This window comes from Apodemus sylvaticus, chromosome 2 (assembly GCF_947179515.1).
Source record: "Apodemus sylvaticus chromosome 2, mApoSyl1.1, whole genome shotgun sequence".
Classification (NCBI taxonomy): Eukaryota; Metazoa; Chordata; class Mammalia; order Rodentia; family Muridae; genus Apodemus; species Apodemus sylvaticus.
This window is the reverse complement of record NC_067473.1, coordinates 68,112,388-68,139,120: the sequence shown is the minus strand read 5'-3', so window position 1 is coordinate 68,139,120 and position 26,733 is coordinate 68,112,388. Positions and strand designations below refer to the sequence as shown.

Sequence of the window (26,733 nt, the reverse complement as noted above, 5' to 3'; positions counted from 1 at the left end):
AGCGAACCCGGTCAGTATCTAGGAGTAGTGACTGATAATGAGTCATTCGGGCGTTGGACAGCCAACGGTCTGGTGGTTGTTTGACCAGAGTCTCTATCGCATGGGGAGCATGGATGGTCAGGGGCTGCCCCAGGGTTAGCTTGCTAGCGTCCTTAAGGAGGACAGCAATGGCAGCTACCATGCGCAAGCAGGGCGGCCACCCAGAGGTGACTGGGTCAAGTTTCTTGGAGAAATAAGCTATAGGGCGCTTCCAAGGTCCGGTCCTCTGGGTTAGGACCCCTTTTGCATGCCCTTGTTTTTCATCAACGAAGAGCTCAAACGGTTTAGCCAAATCTGGGAGACCTAGGGCAGGAGAGGTTAACAGGGCCTTCTTGATTTCTTGGAAGGCCTGCTGGTGCTCTAACCGCCAGTCAAACAAAGTCCCTTGTTTAGTAAGCGGGTACAGAGGGGCTGCCATCTCCGCGAAGCCTGGTATCCAGAGGCGACAGAACCCAGCTGTCCCCAAGAATTCCCGCAGTTGGCGGAGGTTCTTGGGAGTGGGGATGTCCAAGATAGCCTGCTTACGGGCTGCTGTTAACCACCTCTGTCCTTCTTTTATCTGGTAGCCCAAGTAGGTGACCTGTTGTTGGCATAGCTGTGCTTTCTTTGCAGAGGTGCCGTATCCCAGGCCTCCTAGTATTTGTAAAAGGGCGGAGGTGCCTACCTTGCATTCTTCTTCTGTTTTGGTGGCTAGCAGTAAGTCATCTACGTACTGGAGCAGAATCAGGGCTCGGTGCTGAATTCTGAAGTCCACCAGGTCTCTATGTAGGGCCTCATCGAACAGAGTTGGGCTATTCTTGAACCCTTGGGGTAGTCTAGTCCAAGTCAGCTGTCCTGAAATCCCCAGCTCGGGATCTTTCCATTCGAAGGCGAAAATGGGCTGGCTGGCTGGGTGGAGCCTCAAGCAGAAGAAGGCATCCTTGAGGTCCAACACCGTGTACCAGTTGTGGGTTGGTGACAGCCCACTCAGGAGGTTGTACGGGTTAGGGCCCGTGGGGTGGATATCTTCCACTCGCTTATTGACCTCCCTCAGGTCCTGCACTGGCCTATAATCTCCAGTACCTGGTTTCTTGACAGGCAGGAGGGGTGTGTTCAAGGGGGACCGGCAAGGGACTAGGATTCCCTGGTCCAGCAGTCTTCTAATGTGTGGTCGGATGCCCTGATAAGCTTCCCGTGACATAGGGTATTGCTTGATGGAAATAGGTGAGGCAGTGGCTTTTAAGGATACTATTATAGGGGGTTGCTGGGTGGCTAGTCCCATGCCCCCTGTCTCTGCCCAGGCCATGTGGAAGCTGTTTAGCCAGGGGGACGGAGTCAGGTCAGGGACTTCCTGTGTTGTTTTAGCATCAAAGAGCTTGTACTCATCCTCCAGACTAAGGGTGAGCACGTGGAGGGGCTCTCCCTGTAGCCCCGTGACACGGGCCCCATGGTCCTCAAAATGGATTTGTGCCCTGAGTTTGGTGAGGAGGTCCCTGCCCAATAGGGGGAAGGGACAGTCCGGAACATGCAGAAAAGAATGCGTCACCTTACCGGTAGCCAGTTGAACCTTCCGGTCAGTTGTCCAACGATAGTTTCTTCCTCCAGTCGCTCCTTGGACCCAGGCCGATTTGCTGCTCAGTGGTCCCGGAGCGTGGGTCAGGACAGAGTGCTGTGCCCCGGTATCTACCAGAAAGGTGACGGGATGCCCCCCAACTTCAAGGGTTAGCCTGGGCTCAGGGGGGGGGGCTCCTGGCCTCGACCTCCCTAGTTGGCTAGCGACAGAAGGGAGGTCTGAGGTCTTGGTCTGCGTGGTCCCTTGGGGCGGTTGGGACAATCTTTGATCCAATGGCCTTTCTCTTTGCAGTATGCACACTGATCCTTGTCTACACGGGGCCCTCTTCTGTCTCCCTTCTGTCTGTCCTGCCGCTGTCCTGAGACTACGGTGGCCAGCAACCTGCTTAGCTCCTTGTCTCTCCTACGGTCTCTGCGGACCTCTCTTTCCTCTGCTTCCTTCCTCAACCTCTCATCTCTTTCTTCTACAGTCTCTCTTTTATTATAAATCCGCTCTGCCTCCTTCACTAAATCTTGAATAGTGCTCTCTTTCAAGTTTTCTAACCTCTCAAGTTTCTTCCTAATGTCTGAAGCTGATTGCCAAATGAAGGACATACCTAAATTGCACCCTGGGTCTTCAGGATCATAAGGGGTGTACATTCGGTATGCTTCCTTGAGTCTCAAAAAATGCGGAAGGAGACTCCTCTGGTCCCTGAATGACCTGTTTTACCTGGGCCAAATTGGTGGGGCGCCTTGCAGCCCCATGGAGACCCGCTATAAGCAGCTGGCGATAGAGACGTAGGTGATTCCTACCTGCATCTGTTGTAAAGTCCCAATCAGGGCGCACCAAGGGAAAAGCTTCATCAATATCAACCAACACTTGTGTGGGGCGCCTGTTCTCACCCGGGACCTGTTTGCGGGCCTCATTGTATACTTGTTGCTTCTCTTCCGAGGTCAGCAAAGCCTGGAGCAATTGCTGACAGTTGTCCCAGGTGGGTTGGTGAGTAACTAGAACAGACTCAATCAGCGTGGTTAGCCTAGAAGGATCTTTAGAAAAAGGGGGGTTATTGTTTTTCCAATTGTAGAGGTCAGAAGCAGAGAAAGGCCAAAATTGTAATTGGCCTCCTGGGCCCACTCGGAGAGGGAATGCCTGAGAGATGGAGTCGGGCGGCCGTTCCCTACGCCCCCTCAGTAGACCGGCCACCGGGGGTGTTACCGGGCCGGCCAGGGCCTCCACCGCCCGGGGCGAGGCCGGCCAGGCCGGGGCCTCCGCCGGTTCGGCCTCTCCGGGGGTTGCCGGCCCTCTATATGGCAGCGGTTCCTCGGTAAGGAGATCCACCAGGAGATCGTCGCTGGGTGGCAGAACCGCCGGTCGACTCGGCCTCTTCGTTTGCTCCTGTGGGGTTTTAATTAGAGCAGGAAAGAGAGAAGACCTAGGAGGAGTCTGAACCGAGGTGGAAAGTAAGCAGTCTCCGCAAACCCGCAGGGGGTAGTGGTGGAGGTAGGGCAGGTGCAGAAGGGGACCGTGCAGGAAGCTTAGGAACAAAGGGTTTGACCCATGGAGGCGGGTCCGAAGCGAGAGCCTCCCAGGTGACGATGTACGCGACCTGGTCAGGGTGTCCATAGGTTCCAGGGTCCATTACTTTAGCCTTCACCTGGAAAATAGTGTTGAGGTCAAAAGTCCCGTCCTGTGGCCAACCTACATTAAACATAGGCCACTCGGACGAACAGAAAGTAACCCATTTCTTCCTACGCACGTCCACGGACTGGTTGTTTGCTGTCATTTGGATGTCCCTCCAATGCTGTAAAGTGAGACTAAGCGGGGTGATTACTGCCTGTCCCATAATTTCTAGCCAAATGGCCACACACATCAGACAGACGAATGAAAAACAAAGACAGACGTGCAGCGCGGCTTTGGCGGAAAACCGAAAGTAAAAATTCAGACGGAGGCTTGTGTGAGGGTCCGGTTCCCTCTCCTCCAACCAAAACCACGTACCCCTCGGACTGGGGTGGTGCCCCAAAGAGTCCGACTCGGGTCACGGACTGAGACTGATGGGCCCCGAAAAATCGGGCCCCCGATTCCCGTGGAACGTCTTCCAGGGCTGCAGGAGAGAAGTTCCGAGCTTGTCAGCTCCTTCGCTCACCCGCCAAATACAGATCGACCCAGCTGGGACATACAGAATCAGAGAGCGCGGCGCGGCTCACAAACAAACAGACACAGAAAGACACGGGGCTGGCCAGCTTACCTCCCGACGGTGGGTCGGTGGTCCCTGGGCGGGGGGGTCTCCAAATCCCGGACGAGCCCCCATCTGAAAGACCCCCGCAGGGTATCTTTCCACTGGGGAGACCCCGCTCAAGGAACAACGAGACCACGGGTACGGATGCAATCAGCAAGAGGTTTATTCAGATACACAGGTACCCGGGGCGACAAAGTCTCTCGGGGGACTTGCGCGCCCCCTAGACTCAGGTCTAGGGTTTATATAGGGTAGGGGAGCAGAAAGCGCATGTACAGAAGCGAGATGCATGGTTACAGGGTTCTCATTGGCTGATTCAAATGAGGCCAGGGTGAAACATTCTCTGGGACCCTGAAAAACAGATAAGTGCTGACTTTAGCCCCAGAAATCAGACAAGTGCTGACTTAGTCCCAGACGGTATCTTTTTCTGGTACTTCCCTTTCCTGCCCCTGGCCAGATGTCCAACCGCAGATACCCTGCTTGGCAAAACGGCAGCTGGCTGGCTTTAACTGAACTCTTCTATCTTGTCTTAAGCCTTGCACAAAATGGCGTTACTCTGGCTAAAGCTGTGGGGCTGGGGTCTTTCAAACTGAGTTGGGATTTTGATGGGGATTGCATTGAATCTGTAGATTGCTTTTGGCACGATGGCCATTTTTACTATATTAATCCTGCCAATCCATGAGCATGGAAGATTTTTCCATTTTCTGAGATCTTCTTCTATTTCCTTCTTCAGAGACCTGAAGTTCTTCTCATACAGATCTTTCACTTGTTTATTAGAATCACCTCAAGATACTTTATAGTGTTTGTGGCTCCTGTGAAGGGTGTCATTTCTCTAATTCCTTTCTCAACCTGCTTATCTTTTGGGTATAGGAAGGCTACTGATTTGCTTGAGTTGATTTTATATCTGGCCACTTTGCTGAAGTTGTTTAGCAGCTGTAGGAGTTCTCTGGTGCAGTTTTTTGGGTCACTTAAGTATACTATCATTATCTACAAATAGTGATAGTTTCACATTTTCCTTTCCAATTTCTATCCCTTTGACCGCCTTATGTTGTCTAATTGCTCTAGCTAGAACTTCAGTTACTATATTGAAAAGATATGAAGAGAGAGGGGACAGCCTGTCTCGTCCCTGATTTTAGTGGGATTGCTTCAAGTTTCTCTCCATTTAGTTTGATCTTGGCTACTGGTTTGCTGTATATTGCTTTTACTATGTTTAGCTATGGGCCTTGAATTATTGTTCTTTCCAAGACTTTTAGCATGAAAGGGTGCTGAATTTTGTCAAATTCTTTTTCAGCATCTAATGAAATGACTATGTGGTTTTTTTCTTTGAGTTTGTTTATGTAGTGGATTGCATTGATGTATTTCCATATATTGAACCATCCCTGCATCCCTGGGATGAAGCCTACTTGATCATGGTGAATGATCGTTTTGATGTGTTCGTGGATTCAGCTGGCAGGAATTCTATTGAGTATTTTTGCAGCGATGTTCATAAGGGAAATTGGTCTGGAGTTCTCCATCTTTGTTGGATCTTTGTGTGGTTTTGGTATCAGCATAATTGTGGCTTCGTAGAAGGAGTCAGATAGTGTTCCTTCTGTTTCTATTTTGTGGCATAATTTGAAGAGTATTAGTGTTAGGTATTCTTTGAAGATCTGATAGAATTCTGCACTGAAACCATCTGGTCCTGTGCTTTTTTTGGTTGGAAGACTTTCTATGACCCCTTCTATTTCTTTAGGGCTTGTGGGACTGTTTAGATGATATATTTGATCGTGATTTAATTTTGGTATTTGGTGTCTGTCTACGAAATTGCCCATTTCCTCCAGATTTTCCCATTTTGTTGAGTATAGGCTTTTGTAGTAGGATCTGATGATTTTTGAATTTCTGTTTCTGTTGTTATATCTCCCTTTTTATTTCTAAGTTTGTTAATTTGGATACTTTCTCTGTTCCCTTTGGTTAGTCTGGCTAAGGGTTTATCTATCTTGTTGATTTTCTCAAAGAACCAGCTCCTGGTTTTGTTGATTCTTAGTATGGTTCTCTTTGTTTCTACTTGATTGATTTCAACCCTGAGTTTGATGATTTCCTGTCTTCTACTCCTCCTGGGTGAATTAGCTTCTTTTTGTTCCAGGGCTTTCAGGCGTGTCATTAAGCTGTTAGTGTATGCTCTCTCCAGTTTCTTTTTGGAGCCACTCAGGGCTATGAGTTTTCCTGTTAGCACTGCTTTCATTGTGTCCCATAGATTTGGATATGTTATGCCTTCATTTTTGTTAAATTCTAAAAAGTCTTTGATATTACAAGTAATAGAAAGCACAACAACACAGCAACATAAAATTGAATTGTTTATCTGTGTCCTACTGAAAATGACAGGTGTGCCCAGCTTCAGCTGAGAAAGTGTCAGGCTATTCCCATGATCTCCAGGCACCAGGGTCTGCTCCTTCTAGCTCAGGGGCAGCTTAGTGCTCAGGGACCACAGTGGCCTCTAGCAGCTAGGCTTGGGAAGTGCACGTGCTATATGCTGTGTAGCAGAAGGCAGGGTCTTGTTCAAGTACAGCAATTCTAGGCTCTCTGAAGTCTGAATTGATGCATATGGTCATATTGTGGATTTCATTGTGGTGTCTCATGGTTGTCAAATTGTACATCTAAGAAAGTCAGAGGACATGAAGACCCAAGCAAGGATGAATAGCGTCCTTCTCTTCCCCTCTCCTTTCCTTCCCTTCTCCTTTTCTTCTTCCCTTGCCTTCTGTCCCCTTTCTCTTCCTTTTCCCCCTTCCTTTGTTTTCCTTTTTTTCTTTTTTAAAATAACCAAGCCAGGCCAAGTGTCACACTCCTTTAATTTCAGCATTTATTCGGCAGAAGCAAGTGGATCTCTGAGTTCAAGATCGGTGTGCTCTACAGAACAAGGTTCAGGATAGCTGGAGTTATACAGCAAAAACCTTTTCTTAAGAAACCAGTGAAGCAACAAAAAACAAATATTCAGATTCATTTAAGCAAAGGATTTATGCCAATTACTTGAAGCATGTGGGTTAGGCCAAATCTTCATATTTCATTATTTTATTACTCAATTTATAATATAATCTTCACATACTTTGACTACATATTCTCAGCAGTGAGTTTATAACAACTTGGTTTTGGTATAGGGAATGTGCTAGGTATTACCTTGGGCTTATGTTTGTTTATAAAGAACAGGAAGTACTAATGCGTCTGAGAGTAAAATGCAGCCTATGTTATTTTAAACTTGAAACATTTCTTCCATTGATTAGCTTTAGTCTGTGTATTAAGCTTAACAGTCTGTAATATTCTTTTGGATTGTCATGCTGTCTATTGAATGAACCTTCTCAGAGATTGTTGACTGCCTGACTGAAAGCCATTGAATATCCTGTTGTTGCAGATTTTAAAAACACCAGTACAAAACACATATTTGGAAGAAAACCAAATCTTTCCCCTCTAGCAATGTTCTCTCACCTAGGCAGAGTATATGCACTGTTGAGATGCATTGTCATGACTGCGTGGTACTTAAGGCGCACAGGATGCAGCAGTGAACAAAACCTAGAATCACCTTCCCTACACTGATAGTACTGCTTAGTGTGAAGAGCACAGAAATAACATACAGAATGTTGAGAGATGATAGCCTTGATAGATAATTTGGAAATTTTGAGCAGGGAGAAGGCATTCTAGAAGAGCCACAGCAAGGTCTGCTCTGGGTGACCAAGGGACTTCGAAGAAGTCATATTATAACATGGTGTGGTGGGACAGCTTCTTGAAGATAAAGCTTTAACAAAGGGTCCAAGGAAGGAAAGAAGTTAGTTAGGATGAACTGTCATGTGTCAAATGACCTCGTTTAGGGACAAAAGCAACTTTCTGACATGAACACTCATCCCTGCATAGTTCACAGAGCGATCCTAGGATTGAGCCAGAATCAAATGAAAAAAATATGGTAGGTTAACTGATTGGGATACATTTATAAATTAAGGATCTGTAGAAAAGAAATAAGAACATTTAATGTGTATTTTTGATAAACACCTAAGAGCCCAATCTATAGTTCCATTGGTGTTGATGTATGTGGTATGCTTAAGAATGTCCATGGCAATTTGAGGATTCTGAAATTTTTAGGAGGGTGGAACATATAAATCAAGGAAGAAGAAATTGTTTTCACTTCCTTTCTCCATAGAAAATGCATAGGCCTTTTACACTGCAGCATGCACTTTGTGGTTTTCTTCTTGCCATTCTGAAGTGGCAGCTATGACATGGTGGTGATAATAGTGGTAGGGAATCAGAGTAATTTGGATGACAATGGAGATGGTAGTGGTGCTAGTGCTGGTGCTGGTACTGGTGCTGGTACTGGTGGTAGCCATGAACTGGTAATCATAGTAAAAATGGTAGTAGTGTGGAAGTTGTGATGATGCTAGTCATGGTTTGGAGAATGGTGTAGGGATTTATTGGTGGTGACTGCTGTCTGGATGGTTTTGCAGGTAGAGATCATAAAGCTGTTGGAGATGATGGTTTGTAGGAGTGTAGAATCCCCAGCCACATGTTCATATTGTTCTTTGTTTGTGCAACTACTCTATTGAATTACCAACAAATACATTTTCTTTGTGTTCATTATACTTCCTATTACTTTTAGCCTTTAATTTACATATTTCTTTACATATTTCTTAGCTTATTAATTCAGCAGATTTAAATAACTAATATGTCCTAGTCAGTACTATTGTTGATGCTTTTTGTTTTACATTTATTTAATACCTCATAGCTCATGGTGTAGGTTTACCTATAATTTTATGTGAGTGATCTCTTGTGTAGAAACTTCATGAAATATTTATAGTTATTGTTACCATTTTTCTAAGTTCTTACTTGTCTCTGATTCCAATACATCTTTAACTATAGCTATCATGGCATGATTTATCTATTTGCTGAAACTTCATTACTTATTGGATATTGTATATGTCTCTTTGAGTATATCTACATAGACATTTAACTACACTGCTTTGCTGTTGACAGTAGGATCCATGCTATTTGAATGAAAAAAAAAACTTGTTAGTATTGATAAATTCTTAGTCACTTTGACATAAATCATCTTGAGGAATTATTTTCTTTTTATAGGTATTATACCCTCATATTTAAAACCTTTTCCAACACTTAATTTTTTCTTAATGACATTTTCTTAATAAAATGCCTTGCTTAGGCATAATATTATATTTTAGATATATTCTAATTTTACTTAGGTTTTGTTGAGAATGTACCCTGTAGAATGTAGTCCTAATATGGTGGGTCTCCTTTCCCCATGGTTCCATTTTCTGTGGATTCAGTTACTCAACGTCATTTGAAGTCCCAACATACCAAATTAAAATCTCTAGAATTTTTTGTAAGCCAGAATTTTAAATCACGTACCATTTTAAGTAGCATCTCTAGGTCTTATAACATCTGGATGTGTCATGTGTGGATAGTGAATCATCCCTTTTTCCAAGGTATCTATACTATATATTTTGTCTGCCATTGGTGATCTGGTTACTTTCTCAATTAACATGACAGCTGCCAAGGTCGGCAGATGCAAGAACCCTCTTATAAGAGCCTAATTGTTGGTTACCATAGCTTTGATATTCACCTCCCTTCATCTCATCACATCTTACCACACTGGTGGCAGCTAGACACTGTGCCTCCTCATATTGTCCCAGTGCATTGAGAAAGACAACAATTGAATGCTATTAAAGTCTGATTGTCATTACCCATATTCTTAATTTATCTTATGTTCAAGTTATCAAGCATTATTATATTCTTGTATGAGTATCATGAGTGACTCTCCAAGCCAAGTAGTCTCTATCTTGATGAGTCCAACTTTGCCCCCTTGTACAAGAAGGAAGATCAAAGTGTGGGTGCTTTGGACCTTCCGTGAAGGGGGAACAAAGTATTCATAGGAACAAATACAGAGACAAAGTGTGGAGCAGAGAATGAAGAAAATGCCATCCAGAAACTGCCCCACCTGGGGATCTATCCCATATACAGTCACCAAACCCAGACACTATTGTGCATGTCACCAAGTCCTTGATGACAGAAGCCTGATATAGCTGTCTTCTGAGAGGCTCTGCCAGTACCTGACAAATACAAGTGGAGCCAACCATTGGACTGAGCAAGGATTCCCCAATGGAGGAGTTAGAGAAAGGACTGAAGGAGCTGAAGGGGTTTGTAACCGTGTAGGAAGAACAACTTTATGAACCAACCAGACCCGCCCCCCAGAGCTCCCAGGGAATAAACCACCAACTAAGTAGTACACATGGAAGGACCCATGGCTCCAGCTGCATATGTACCAGAGGATAGCATTGTTGGGCATCAATGGGAGAAGAGGCACTTGGGGCTAAGAGAGTTTGATCCCCAAGTATAGGAGAATGCGAGGACGGAGAGGTTGGAGTGGGTAGGTGGGGGAACACCCTCACAGAAGAAGTGGCTGGGGGGGATGGGATGGGATTTCAGGGAAGGTAACCTGGGAAGGGGATAACATTTGAAATATAAATAAAGAAAATATCCAATTTAAAAATCGAAAAAGTGATTAAAAAAAAAAGAAAATAGAAAAATCCATAAAAATTTTCCTGTTGCTGTAGGATTGCATTTTGAGTAGGAACGATGGAAGAATGCTGAGTTTGATCAGTATTGATTGTTTTCACCCAAGCACTACAAACGATAACCAACTCTTCTACCCTTATTTAGTAAGAAATGATAACTAACTTGAAAATGCTTGTATGAAATATATAAATTGTATAAAAATAATAAATATAATCTAGTTACCACCCAACTTAAAGTAGGTTTGCCTATAAAAATCAAAGTAGCTTCATATCATTGCTAAATGATAAATTGTCAATGCCTTACATTTCCTTGTATTTTAACAAAAAGTGTTAATTATGCTTAGCGTAACTAGTTACCACAAACATAGGTGGGTTTTGCATTCAGTGTTCGAACAATCAAGAATTAAAATTTTGTCCACAAAGAACACATGCAGTCTTTGACCTTGTCATACACTGAAATAATCTGGATAGTAATCACTTACATGGGATTTAAGTTGTGTGAAGTATGGTGGGAAATAGACATGGTTTCATGTCTGTGGGAGAGTATACACAAACCATATTCTATTTTTTCCCATTCTAAATACTGGACATAAACCTTGTGACCTTGGTTTCCACAGTGCTCTAGAACAGTTCCTTGTGAGTTGTGTTGAGTTGACACGTTAGTGGGTCTTTACCTCAGAACATATGCTGTATCTGTGTGTTGCATGTTCCTTCTTTTTAACTCTCAAAATGTGATTTCCAGTGTTTTATTATGACACCCCTTTTTTCTGCATGTGACATGTAGGAGATGTGTATCAATAAGATTTTTGTTTGCATTTTTCTTTTTTTTTATTTTTAAAAATTTTATTAGATAGTTGCTGTATGTACATTTCTTTTTTTAATTTATTGATATATTTATTTACATTTCAAATGATTTCCCCTTTTCTGGACCCCTACTCCCCGAAAGTCCCATCAGTCCCCTTCCCTCCCCCTGTTTTCCCACCCAACCCTTCCCACTTCCCTGTTCTGATTTTGCTCTATACTGCTTCACTGAGTCTTTTCAGAACAAGGGGCCACTCCTCCATTCTTCTTGTACTTCATTTGATGTGTGGATTATGTTTGCATTTTTCTGATGAAAATCAGTATCTTTTTTATAGGTTATTTTATTTATTTATATTTCAAATATTATCCTCTTTCCTGATTTCCTCTCCACAAACCCCCATCCTATCCCCATTCCCCTGCATTTATGACAGTCTCCACCTCACCGCCCTAGCATTAGTATGTAGGATTGGTAAAAATCTTTTCCTAGACTGTTTGTTGCCATTTTGTCCTATTGATAGTGTCTCTTGCCTTACAGAAACTTTTCAATTTTATGAGGTCTCATTTATCAGTTATCGATCTTAGAGCATAAGCCATTGATGTTCTGTTCAGGAAATTTTTGCCTGCGCCCATGTGTTCCAGGTTCTTCCCCACATTCTCTTCTATTTGATTCATTATATCTGGTTTTATGTGGAGGTCCTTGATCCACTTGGACTTGAGCTTTGTACAAAGAGATAAGAATAGATCGATGTGCATTCTCCTACAGACTGACTGCCGATTGAACCAGCAGCATTTGTTTAAAAATGCTTTCATTTTTCCACCAGCTGGTTTTAGATCCTTTGTCAAAGATCAAGTGACCATAAGTGTGTGGGTTCATTTCTGGGTCTTCAATTCTATTCCATTGATATACCTGCCTGTCTCTATAGCAATACCATACAGTTTTTTATCACTACTGCTCTGTAGTACAGTTTGAGGTCAGGGATGGTGATTTCCCCCAGAATCTCTTTTACTACTGAGAATAGTTTTCACTATTCTGTGTTTTTTATTATTCCAAATGAATTTGAGAATTGCTCTATCTGTGTGAAGAATTTGAGTTGGGATTTTGATGGGGATTGCATTGAATCTGTAGATTGTTTTTGGCAAGATGGCCAGTTTTACTATATTAATCCTGCCAATCCATGAGCATAGGAGATCTTTCCATCTTCTGAGATCTTCTTTCATTTCTTTCTTCAGAGACTTGATGTTATTGTCATATAGATCTTTCACTTGCTTAGTCACACTGATTATATGGTCAATTTTAGAGAAGGTACCATGACATGCTGACGAAAAAGTATATTCTTTTGTTTTAGGATGAAATGTTCTATAAAAATCTGTTAAATCTATTTGATCCTTAACTTATGTTAGTTTCATTGTGTTTCTGTTTAGTTTCTATTTCCATGATCTGCCCATTGCTGAGATTGGGGTGTTGAAGTTTCCCACTATTACTGTATGATGTGCAATGTGTCTTTTGAATTTCAGAAAAGTTTCTTGTGTGAATGTGTTTGTCCTTGCATTTGGATCATAGATGTTCAGAATTGAGACTTCTTCTTGGTAGATTATTTCTTTGACAATATGAAGTTTCTTTTCTTATGTTTTTTGATAATTTTGGTTGAAAGTCGATTTTATTCCATATTAGAATGGCTCCTCCAGCTTGTTTCTTGTTACTGTTTACTTGGAAAATTGTTTTCCCGCCTTTTATTTGGAGGCAGTGTGTATCTATGTTGCTGAGGTACATTTCCTATATGCAAAATATTCTGTCCTGTTTACATATCCAACCTATTGATCTACGTCTTTTTATTTTGTAATTGAATCTATTAATATTAAGAGATATTAAGAAATAGTGATTGTTGCTTTCTGTAATTTTTGTTGTTAGGTGTGGAATTATGTTTATGTGGCTATCTTCTTTGGGGATTTTTGAATGATTACTTACTTGCTTTTTCTAGGATTTATTTTTCCCTCCTTTTGTTGATGTTTTCTATCTCATCCTATTTATGGCTGGATTTGTGGAAAGATATCGTGAAAATTTGGTTTTGTCATGCAATATCTTGGTTTCTCCATCTTTGGTAATTTAGAGCTTTGCTGGGTATAGTAGTCTGAGCTGGCATTTGTATTCTCTTAGGGTCTGTATGACATCTGCCCAGGATCTTCTAGCTTTCATAGTCTCTGGTAAGAAGTCTGGTGTAATTCTGGATATGTCTGCCTTTATATGTTACCTGACATTTTTTTTTCCTTTACTGCTTTTAATATTCTTTGTTTGTTTTGTCCATTTGGTGTTTTTATTATTATGTGAGAGTAGGAATTTCTTTTCTGGTTCAATCTATATGGGGTTCTGTAGGCTTCTAGTATATTCATGGGCATCCCTTTCTTTAGGTTAGGAAAGTTTTCTATAATGTTGTTGAAGATATTTACTAGCCCTTTAAGTTGGAAATCTTTCCTATCTTCTATACATATAATCATTAGGTTTGGTCTTCTCATTGTGTCCTGGATTTCCTGGATGTTTTGGGTTAGGAGCTTTTTGCTTTTTGCATTTTCTTTGACTGTTGTATCAGTATTTTCTGTGATATCTTCTGCACCTGAGATTCTCTCTTCAATCTCTTGTATTCTGTTGGTCATGCTTGCAGCTATGACTCCTGATCTCTTTCCTAGGTTTTTGATATCCAAGTTTGTCTCCCTTAGTGATTTCTTTATTGCTTCTATTTCCTTTTTAAGATTCTGGATGGTTTTCTTCAGTTCCTTCACTTGTTTGGTTTTGTTTTCCTATAATTCTTTATGGGATTTTTATGTTTACTCTTTAAGGGCTTTAACCTGTTTACCTGTGTTCTCCTGTATTTGTTTAAGGGACATATTTATGTCCTTCTTAAAGTCCTCTACTATCATCATGAGATGTGATTTTAAAAACAGAGCTTTTGTGGTGTGTTGGGGTATCCAGGGCTCATTGAGTTGGGAGAACTGTGTTCTGATGATGCACTTCTGGGATGCCAGCTCTGTCTGGGCGGTATTGGGTTATGGAGAGCTGTGGCACAGTGTTCTCTCAGGGATACAGATGGAAACCATATGTGTCAGTCTGTTTTTATATCATTTACTTATTTGACATATTTCCTGTTCTCTAACATGTTCACTAAAATACTTCACATTTTTCCCATTATTACTAACTCTTTATCAGTTTCCAGAAGGTTCTTCTTCTGGATAGTAAACACTTTGTAGGTAGAAATTGTCTCCCAGTGTGTGGAAGTTTTTTACCCCTTAGATTGTTTCTTAATTATTAAATCTCAATAGAATTGGTCATTATTTTCATTTAAGAAATCACTCATTCCAAAATCTGATCATTTTTTCTGACTCTAATTCTAATCTGTGGTTCACTTTTCAAATGTTCACTTGTATGTATTTACAATTTCTCCCTAGTTCTTCTAGGCTGTTTATCATGTGGCTGCCCATGGTATATTCCTAAGTATCAGTTATGTTCCTAGAAGATAGTTGTGTGTCATAGAGATGGCTACCATTGCTCTTTGTCTTCTAGTGTTTGAGTTTGCTAACATTTTGGTTTTAATTACTTTAAATCTGAGGAAGGACAAGTTCAGTCATCTATCTTTATAAATACCTTTGGTTATCTTGGTTCTTCATTGTTTTGGATGAGCTTTGTGATAATATTTTTAAATTTCATATAGAGTAGTATTTCATGCATAGCATTTGTTACTTTCTGAAGCTTAAGGATGATTGTTTCTCTGTTTCACTTTTGATGTTTCTATTTAGACAGACAGAGAGAGAGAGAGAGAGAGAGAGAGAGAGAGAGAGAGAGAGAGAGAGAGAAAGTTTGAAGAATATAGGCCTTTACGATAGATTTTGCTTGTAACAATTATACATAACTGTGAATGAATGATAAAATATGATATATCATATAAAATATCACGTTTGTACTGTGAAATGTAAGTTACTTTAGGGGAAGAATTTTTCAAACATTTCCCTGTCTTCTGATATAGAGATACTGCTTTGAAACCTATCACAGAAACTTTGTAATTTTATGAGGTCCCATTTGTCAATTCTTGATCTTACAGCATATGCTATTGGTGTTCTGTTCAGAAACTTTCTCCCTGTACCGATGTCCTCTAGGGTCTTCCCCAGTTCTTTTCTATTAGCTTCAGAGTATCTGGCTTTATGTGGAGATCCTTGATCCATTTGGATTTGAGCTTAGTACAAGGAGACAAGGATGGATTAATTCACATTCTTCTGCATGCCGACCTCCAGTTGAACCAGCACCATTTGTTGAAAAGGCTATCTTTTTTCCATTGGATGTTTTCAGCCCCTTTGTCGAGGATCAAGTGGCCATAGGTATGTGGGTTCGTTTCTGGATCTTCAATCCTGTTCCATTGATCTGCCTGCCTGTCACTGTACCAATACCATGCAGTTTTTAACACTATTGCTCTGTAGTATTGCTTGAGGTCAGGGATACTGATTCCCCCAGACTTTCTTTTGTTGCTGAGAATAGTTTTAGCTATCCTGGGTTTTTTGTTATTCCAGATGAATTTGATAATTGCTCTTTCTAACTCTGTGAAGAATTGAGTTGGGATTTTGATGGGTATTGCATTGAATCTGTATATTGCTTTTGGCAAAATGGCCATTGTTTCTGTAAGGCAAAGGACACCATCAAAAGGACATATCGGCAACCAACAAATTGGGAAAAGATCTTCACCAATCCTACATCAGATAGAGGGCTAATATCCAATATATATAAAGAACTCAAGAAGTTAGACTCCAGAAAACCAACCAACCCTATTAAAAAATGGGGGTACAGAGTTAAACAAAGAATTCTCACCTGAAGAATTTCGGATGGCGGAGAAACATCTTAAAAAATGCTCAACTTCATTAGTCATTAGGGAAATGCAAATCAAAACAACCCTGATATTTCACCTTACACCAGTCAGAATGGCTAAGATTAAAAATTCAGGAGACAGCAGGTATTGGCGAGGATGTGGAGAAAAAGGAACACTCCTCCACTGCTGGTGGGGTTTCAAATTGATACAACCACTCTGGAAATCAGTCTGGCGGTTCCTCCGAAAACTCGGCACCTCACTTCCAGAAGACCCTGCTATAACTCCTGGGCATATACCCAAAAGATGCCTCAGCATGTAATAAGGATACATGTTCTACTATGTTCATAGCAGCCCTATTTATAATTGCCAGAAGTTGGAAAGAACCCAGGTATCCCTCAACAGAAGAGTGGATGCAAAAAATGTGGTATATCTACACAATGGAGTACTATTCAGCCATTAGAAACAATGAATTCATGAAATTCTTAGGCAAATGGATGGAGCTGGAGAACATCATACTAAGTGAGGTAACCCAGATTCAAAAGATGAATCATGGTATGCAGTCACTAATAAGTGGATATTAACCTAGAAACCTGGAATACCCAAAACATAATCCACACATCAAATGAGGTACAAGAAGAATGGAGGAGTGGCCCCTTGTTCTGGAAAGACTCAGTGAAGCAGTATTGAACAAAATCAGAACAGGAAAGTGGGAAGGGTTGGGTGGGAAAACAGGGGGAGGGAAGGGGACTGATGGGACTTTCAGGGAGTGGGGGTCCAGAAAATATCAATAAATTAAAAATAAAAGAAACCTATCACAGCGAACAGATCCAAGCCTGCAGAAAGGGTTGTTTTGATATTAGTGGAAGCATATTTATTCCCCAAGTAAAGAGCTTTCTGATAACGTTAATTTATAGAGAATTTGGCTTAGCACAAAAACCAAACTATTGTTCCATATTTCTAAACTACCTGTCAAAGAAAACATGTGACTTATGAATAAACTGAGAACAGTTTTTTCAGGAATGTATTAAATATAAGCGAGCATTTCTAGGATTTTTTCTGAATGGTATGTGGAAGATGAGGAGACCATCTTTTTCTTTCTCATGAGTAATCAAATATAATTTATACTACTAGTGTTCATGTTTTATTTCTGCTGGACCTTGTTCTTAGTATCCTGTAGACCCTGTCTTGCTATGGTAATGGTAATAATTGTTGATTTTATTCTTCTGTCTTTAATACTGGGTTTCACGCAGATTACACATGTCAGAAAAGAGCTACTACCCTCTCTCTCCCCACACTGCAGATGTTAACAGAGCTGCAGACATATAATAAGCTCTAAACATTAGATATATGGTGTTTTATAGTTTACATAACTTTTTTTCATTTGCATTTATTTGTTGAGAGACACTTGGTAAATGAGATTAATTGTCATCTCAGAAGCTAGAACAGAATTCTTAAAGTGGTTCTCTTCCTGCTCGCTTTCCCTCTAGTGCTTGTGTACATTAGAAGAATCCACGTCGCTATTGTGGCTCCACATCCTCAAAATATCAGTTTTAATTAGAACAAAATCAGGATAACTTTGAATCAACATATACTGTACTTTATGACATGAGCCCATATGTTTTTGTTTTAGGTCAGATTGAACTACAATTAATGAAATACAATATTAAATCACAATCCAGCTTGAGAGAGTAGCATGTTCATAGAGAGAACTTTGTAGAATTAAGTTATATAAGTATCTATTTTTTAAATGACAAAAAAATCAAATATAAGTATATGCAGTGTGAAATTAGAGCCACCTGCTGGCTCATAAAATAGTAATACTTTCTAGCTTTAAGAGGCCGTGCTTTTTATGAAACCATGAAAAATCAATGATAATTGATTTTGAAATCAATTGATAATGAAATCAATGCAGTTTTCACCAAGCAGAAGAACGTTGAGACAATTTAAGGTCATTGTATTTTTAACCTTGTGGGTTTTTCAGTATGTTTCTAGTTAAAATGTATGTATTACTACAGGAAAACTAAGATTGCCGACTACTAATTAGGAAGTTAAAGTCCTTCCAGTGCTAAGCACCTTGGCCTTTTCATCTATGTTTGGGGTATAGGGTGTCATGAGGGCTTTAAGTTTTTAATAAAGAAAATGCCAAGTCAGTGAAAACTGTTCAATGCCCTAGAGCTTCTGACTTTGTCAAGTTAGTTTTTCTTTAGCATGGTAAGTACCTCCCTGTCTGATGTAAACCTGTAGGGATTGGTGGATAATTTACATAAGTACTATTCTTTACTGTCTCCTACTTCTCTTCTACTAGATTTACTTTGTTACTGGAGGATCTGAGAAACAATTAAGTCACCATGTGAAGGGAGTTATGAATACATACATTAGATAGATAGATAGATAGATAGATAGATAGAATATATATATATGTATATATATATATTCTGTATACAATGTAGTTTCATCATATTTGTTTCATAGGATCTACTTCAAAATACTTCCATAATCCCTCCAAATATTCCCATCCCTATTTTACATCCTCTTCTTTTCCCCCATATGCAGCGTGCATTCGACTTTCTGATATGTTGGAAGCTAGACTGTGGGAAGGAGGCTATCAGTTTAGATGCAGCTCAAATCATGCAGCTCAAATCATCCAAGTCTTGTGTCTGCAGTTGCCTTGCACTTCTCAAATTCATGTTCTCCTTTTGGGTAGTTGTTCCCAAATTTATATATATAAGTATATGCACACACATATATATTCTTAAATATAACAATATATACAGACTTATACATCTATGACTTCAAGGCTGTCCACTTGGTATTGGATAGCTGGTTTGAGGTGGTTTTCCTGGAGAATATTCTTTCTTCTGCTCTCAGTATTCCCCATAGTTCTTTGTCTAAGATTCAGGCCCCTTGTGCTTTCTGTTTCCATATTAACTTGTCTATTGGTGTCATCATTGTTTGGGCCTTGTTGAGGCAGCTATGTTTATGAGATTTGATGAGTGTAGCTTTGCTGACATTTCTAGAAGACAGGAGGCATATATCATAACAAATTTTGTGTTCTTCTCACTCTTAAAATATTATCTCCTCTTCTGTAGAATCTATAGGATTCTGATTTTGTGTGTGGTGTATGTGTATGTGGTGTGTGTGTGTGTGTGTGTGTGTGTGTATGTATGTATGTGCATGCACACACTTATGTGTGTATCAGTAGGCACTAAGCATGAAATCTCTTGTACTCTGCATTTTCATCAGTTGTGGTCTCTAATGGTTTCCATCTGTTGAAAAGGGAAATTTCTTTGATGTGAGGTGAGAACTACACTCATGTGTATATTGATAAATATTTAGAATGTAATTAGGAATTTTGTTGGCTTATTGAAGTTGTTTGTCTTCAAGATGCATGACTTCACTCGCCCTGGATCATTAACTGTTTCCAACTTGCAGAGATGGCATTTTTTAATTTAAGTATCATTCTCATTGATCTGATTCAAGCAATATTAAAAGACATTTTGTCCCAGAAAGTTAAAAATATGTCCTTTCCTGGGAATAACCACAATGTTTCTATCTATGCTCGCCCACCCCTTTATATTACTATGCAGCTGACAAGAGTCATCAGGGCAGCTGTGGTCTCTTAATCCGTAAAAGTTTGCAGTGATACTAGATTCTGTTCTGACCATCTAGCATTGTCTCTATGGCTATCTGCTGATTGTGTGAGAATAACTGGGATGGTAGACTCATCTGTGAATCACCTATTAGTGTTTATATTTGACTGTTCAGAATTATTTTCTTTTATGAGGTTCTTCTGTTGACACAATTTTAAAAAGAAAGACAAAATCTCAGTTGGTAAATATGGTATGTTTACTGAGAAGACACTGTCCCAGACTATTGCCAGTACTCATTTCTATAAACATCTATAAGTTTATATATATTTAATATATTTATTATATAATATATTCCTATGATACATGGAATAATTATTAGACATTTATTATTCATGGAAATATTTATTAGACACTTGCTATATAGCTGTCAGGTGCCAAAATTGGAAATAGTACAGAACGAAACACAATTCCTACCCTCAGGGAGTTCTCCATATCTTGATAGTTGGTGACAGCCTTATCTGTCACTCTTTTAATAGCCCTAAGTGACTTGCATATGTCTTTCTTTTTAAGACTGTTAACTTTAGATCAGTTGCTTCTTTGTGCCCTTGCTTGGTGATTATAACAAATTTCAATATTCTTTTAGGATCAGGAAATTATGTCTTTGATCTTGTAAAAATGACATATGTGCCTTTTAGAGCATCTTATATTTCTGAATAGTGAGGAATTAATTTCTTCACTGGTCACTCCATTGTGAGGAAGTCATAAATGAATAAAGCACAGGTTGAGCTTGACATATTTAAAGAGACCTTGAGGTAAAGGAAGGAGCCTTAAATCTACTGAGGATGGGTTTTAGAATAATTTAGGAGTCCGTATGGGTGTTTTGTATCCTTGAAAACTCTTTGAATGGCAACTCTTATACATAGATTATGTTTTACTTTCCCTTACTCAGCTCCTTGTCAGAGTCTGAGAATTGTTTCATTTCTGAATTAAGAAGTATGGAATGATACTTCCCACCCTGTTCTGATTTTATACACTTTTGCCTCTGTATGACACTGCAAAGAAGATGCCTTTTTAAAATCACAGGCCCTTTTGCCATTTAAGTTCACAAGAGATGGTGAGCTGCTCTCTCCTGGTTTTGTCCTTTAGAATGGGCTTAGGTGTCTTACAGATGGTGAGATATTATAAAGAAAGCAAGGATGTTATAACTTCACCCCACTATGTCTCAGAGATAATTCTTATGTGCATGGTGGAAGCTCTTTCTCCTCCTAATCACATGAGTAAGACTATAAAAGAATCTTACAAGACAGATTGTACCTAAAGTATAAAATATAATCACTTATTCAATATTAATGCTAATTTTCCATTCATGTAACTGAAGTGATGTAGTCTACTTATGTAAATTTAAATTTTTAAAGAAATACTTACATTTTAATTTAGGTAATTTCACTGTGAGTATAATTGATTATACAACTATAAAATTCTTATGTTAATCTTTAATGCTATCACATCAGTATCTCTGAAGGAAAGATTACATGTTAAAATATGTACTTCCCTTAGGGAAAATGATTGACATAATTATCTCATAAATTTAACTTCATTCTTGATGTGTCCCTTTATGTGTAAGAAAAAAAGATAAGAAGATAATGATGCTGATTCTAATGAGGAGGCAGTATTGGCCTGCTAGGATTATCTAATGATAGGCTGTCTTTACTTTTAAAGCTTGTCCTTTTGATCATGTACTGAAATCTTAATTCTCAACATTCTCTGTCTTCAACACACAGGGCTGTGATCTTATTTCAACTCCTGACCAAGACCACACTGACTTTACCAAGTGTCTTCAAGTGCTCCAAAGGAAGATAGAAGAAAAAGAACTACAGGTAAGATCCGTGCCTTCCAAAAGAGACTCCGGGAGGTGAGAGGCACAAGAGCCTGTGTAGTCATTTATTCCTGTGTTGGTATTAGTGGACTTCCCTTTTTGTGTATCATGTAAATCCAGACTAAGCTGCAGATGAGTTACTGAAGATGCATAGATAAAAGAGCACAAATATTGATGACTTGGACTGACATGTTATAAACAGGTGAGCTGAGCCATGGGTAAAGTAACTCAAACAGGTTTCTGTGCCATTCAAAGTGACCATTGAATCATCATTTTCACACACTGTTGACACATTGAGCCACGCATGTTCTTAAATATTTCCTCTTAACTGTTGTGTATTTTATATGGAAAACAGATATGGCCTTGATTTGGCCCATGAGCCATCACTGCAAACAATAATTAAAGACATAAAATATCACCTTTATTATTTTTTTAGCTAGAGAAGGTATCTACTGATTTGCATTTACTTATTCTTTAATGTTTTTTTATCCATCATTCAAATGTTCAACTAAATTAATTAGTACACAGCCTATATTTTGTATATTTTCAGCACCTGTTAAAGTGGTATAAAATTTGTTTTGTTTTTGTTTCAATAAACACCTAGAAAGATAACTGAAGTATTAAATGAAATATTTTATTGTTTATTCTAGCAAAGGCAGTAACTTAAACCAATATGCATTATTAGTTGTATAATTTTTATACCAAGGGAACATCATTGTATATTAGAATACTTTTGGTAGCACAAGAATTGACAAATGCATGCCAGTATGGTATAATTAATCTGCTTTGGTAGGGCAGCCTGCAAACACACCTCAGACCAGTCCATACTCTGTTTGCATGATTTATATTCATATGCTATATGGCTTTCTTTTTGCAATGCTTCCATAATGCCTTAGCTACTACTAGCATCTTTTACCTTTTGCAGCTGAGAAGGGAGGTAAAGTTGTGAAGAATTTCTCATCCTTTTCCACCATCATACAACTTCACTCCCAGAATCCCTTTCTTACACCACTCAAGGAAAGCAAAAGAGGATGAGTCCTTTGCCTGCTTTCATGAATGAGGCGTGGGCTCGATCCACTGCATTATTTATTCAAAACATACAATGAGTAGCCATCTACCAGGGTAGTATGGTTTTAAGAGAAGCAACTCTAATAAGAACTTATTCCCAGGAGTGTGGTCCCTCAGAGATTTACTCCAGCACATGCGTTTTAAGTTGAGGAATAAATCCTTTTTTCTCTTTGATGAAAAACCATGTTAACTGTCACAATTGGCAAATAGTTCAATGTACAGACACAAGGAAGTAATTCAGTGAACATTTCTCATCTCTGTTGTGGCTTTGCTGAACTATACCAAATATTTCATGGTACTTCCAGCAGTAAATTGCTATAATATTTATTTGGTTAAAAAAGAAAACAGCCAATTCAGAATTATCCATATATGGCAATTAACCATATATAGCTGGTTTTGAATTTATTAAGAAAATATTGTAAATCTTTGTAATTGTGTCTCTTTTCCAAGCATTTCTGTTAAAGTTATTAAAAATAGGAATGTAATTATGCAAGTCCTATTTTTGTATAATTGATAGCATCTATAATACAGTCATTGTTTCTCAAAAGAAACAATTTTATCTAAATTCAACAAGATCTCCACATACAGAAATCTCACATACAAGGATAAAAAAATGCTCTGAAAAAAAGTTTCAAAATAAGCAAATAATGATAATAATAGCAATTATTATTAAATATTATTATTAAGTCCAACGAGGAGTTTTGAATGAGGACCAGCAGAATGCACACATAGCAGTGACGTTTTCTTTCACTTTTGCTGGTCTAGGTCTGCTGCTGCTGGGAGAGATGGGGCTTTGGCTAAGGGGTTTGTAGGAAAAATCCTGGATTCCTTGTGCTGTGTGCTGAAGGGTTTGTAGCTGGGTAGCCATATACATGAATGTTTGTGTGGAGGAAAATGCAGGCATGCCTGCCCTAGTGGTCATGGCCTCAGGAATGCTCCAAGTCTGTGTCATCAATCCTATGCTTCAAGACTCTCTTTTGTAGGTACTAAAACTTACCATATTCCCTCCTCTTCTTGTCCCCAGGCAGTTTTACATGTCTGTTCCTTTGCTTGAAACCGGTTTTGTTAATCTTTTCTTGTCTCAACTATACTTGATTGATTTGTCAGGTTTTCCTCTGTGATCAAATAGACGAGGATCTGTTCCTCCTCATCTTCATATCGCCCATTATTCCTCCTTTAGGGCACTCTGAACACTTTAAAGCATTTTGCTTTTCTTCCCATCTCTACTATCCAATCAAGAAGTTGGTGTCAGGTGCAGGTATTAGAGCTTTAATGCGTAGAGGTACTCTGCATATTTGGTGAGTTTGATGTTTTATATTGACATAAGGAATAAGACAGCTAATGTAAGGGTTATCAGAGAGGCTGTGATGAGTGAATAAGAGCAAAGCAGCAAAGGAAAAAAGTAAGTTTAAAATCTCTGCACTAAGAAGCAAGGACAGATAACTTGGGAAAGGTAGGAAAACACCATATCCATTCTTCAGGGTCTCGGTAGGACTGAGGATTACATTAATATGATCTGAATCAATAGAAGAAAAGCATACTTATTTATTTAATACAGACTTTGTATAGCATGAGAATCATTGTAGAGATATGAAATCCCAATGTAGCCTTTAGAACCAGTTACTTAAGTAACGGACTGTACAAAAAATGTTTTTTTTTAATCGAAAATTGCTTTTGTTCCTACTGAGTTTGGTTTCAGGTTATGGTTTCTCCTCCCACTACTCCTCGAGTGTGTCCCCACCTCACTGTCCATCTGTATCCAGACCTGTCTGCCTCTCATTAGAAAGCAAGCATGTGTGTAAGGAGTAATGATAAAATACAATACAATGAGGTAAAACAAAACAACTAAATAAACCAGAATATTATAAAACAAACAGGCCAGAAAAGGAGCCAAAGAAAAAGCATAAGAAACACATACAGTACAGAAGAACACACACAGGAATCCCAGAAAAACACAAAACTGGAAGCCATATGTTTATTGAGAGGACCTGTACCCTGCCTGAGCATTATGAGACAAAGATGTCATTAATTCATTTTGTGGCAGCCATCTACTGTACATAGTTTCTCTAATGAGTCAACTCTTGAGTTTCGCTAATGAGTCTTTCATTTGCAGTTGGAGCTAGGTTCTGGTTAGGGATGAAGGCGTGTATCAATTTCTCCTTGGACCCTGGTCTCGATCAAACCCACATAGGCCCTGTGCATGCTGCCTCCGTCTCAGTGAGAAATGTGCTTTGATCCTGTGATTAGGGGACCTTGTTTGCTCAGTGTCCGCCATTCACTTTGGCTCCAGCTCTTTTTCTGCCTTGCCTTCCAGAGGGCTCTCTGAACACTGAAGGGAGAGATTTCATAAAATCATCCCATTTACTGCTGCATGGTCCAAGATCTCTCACTCTCTGCACAGTGTTTGGCGTGAGTCTGTGTTTGTTGCCATCTACTTCAAGAGGAAGCTTCTCCAATGAATGCTGAATGAGGCATGGATGTGCTTTCCTAGTCATGGAATGGACAAGGAATATTAATCATGGGAAAGGGACTAAATTATACACAGACATATTTTATTATTTCAGCCAATGCCATTCAGGGTACTGTTGGTCTTCCCACCTTTGAGGATAAGCTGTTGCCTCTATCACACAGGGACTGTATGTTTACTTCTAAGAGGAATTGTGAAGATCAGAGACATCTTTATGCATCAACTTTTTATGTATTTGTAATTAAAATATCCAGCATGCTAGAGTGGTGTGAATATGTTGGGGTGGCTTGTTCTGAGCCTCCTTCATTTCAGTGGACCTGTGGGAGTTTGAGAAGCTTATAATGGAGGAGACGATTATTGTGTTAGTAATGTAAGTAGTATACTTAGTGAGTGGGGAGATAGCTTAGATAGATGCACAAGCATGAAGACCTAAATGAAATCCACAATACCAGGTAAAAGTAAGGGTATGTTGATATGCAGCTAAAATCCAATCACGGGGGGGGGGGGGGCGAGGGGGGACGACAAAAACAGGCGAATCTAAGCCAGACTGCATGGCTGAAGAGTGAGCTGCAGGTTCAGAGAGGCCATTGTTACAGAAAATCAGGCAGGTGGTGATTGAGGAAAACCCCCAACTTCTCAACATGTACCTACATATGGAGAGAGACAGAGAGAGAGAGAGAGAGAGAGAGAGAGAGAGAGAGAGAGAGAGAGAGAGAGAGAGAGAGAGAGAATGAGAATAGTTATATAAACTAAAGACTATGTTGTTCATGATGAAAACTTCTTGAGGTAGTTGTCATTCAGGCTGTGAAGCACAGTGATAGTATTCTGCCTTCAACTGCACGGTCATTGTCTGCACTTTCAGTTTCTTGTGACCAAGGGCAGTCTGAAAATATTAAACTAAGAAGTTCAGAAATCAGTATTTCATGGGTTTGTCCATGTTGCGCCTTTGTGAATAGCTGAATGAAACAGCATTTTTGTCCATTCTCCTCCAGGATTATGAATTACCCCTTCATCCAGGGCTTGCATGTTGTACTTGCTAATCTCCCTTTAGTCGTTTATTTGCTAGTTTGTGTACTGGATTGATGATCCCAGAATCACAGTTATCTGTCCTCTCGGTTATCATAAGCCTTGTCACAATGCCTTTGTCATTCATTTCCCTTCATCTTATCGCATAGGTGTATTATTTCACCTTGCTATGGAAGAAAAAGGGCCAGCTCTGTACAGTAACCGATTTGAGGTAGAAATCACATTCATGTAACCTCCCCTCCACCATATTGCTGTGGTTGTCCTATTTCATTGTCAGTTACTATTATATTACCATGCATTCAATTTGTGGAAATACAGTTTCTATGAGTTTCTATTGGATTATTTTAAAACCTGGAATATATTTATTTGATGAATTAGCAAGAGATAAACATTAGAAAAGAAAATAACAATATCTTGTCCATCCTTTTATCCCAGCATGAGATCATGACAGCTTTAAAAAATTTCTTCCAAAAATATCTATATGAAGTATAAGAAATAATCCTTTATGCTTCTCTTTTCCTAATAAATCACATTTTTCTACTTGATTTCCTTCTTATAATTTATAAAGATAAATTTGTCACCGATTTATTGCAGAAGGTACAAGATCTTGCTGCAAAATAAAATTTTAATTATAGTGTAGACAAATAGGATAACCAGTGTACTTGAACTTATGCCATCCCATGCAACGTTGAACTGTGCAGTATTTAAATTTAATT

General features: G+C 39.6%; 1 protein-coding gene across 3 annotated transcripts in view; it reads left to right on the top strand.

The window, feature by feature from the left end:
• Tpk1 (thiamin pyrophosphokinase 1) overlaps nucleotides 1-26,733 on the top strand; it is a 370,262-nt gene that overhangs the window by 170,783 nt on the left and 172,746 nt on the right. For all 3 annotated transcript variants that reach the window (XM_052173583.1, XM_052173581.1, XM_052173582.1), the window contains one exon: nucleotides 21,362-21,457. In XM_052173583.1, coding sequence (XP_052029543.1) covers nucleotides 21,362-21,457 — 96 coding nt within the window. The remainder of the gene's footprint in view (nucleotides 1-21,361; nucleotides 21,458-26,733) is intronic.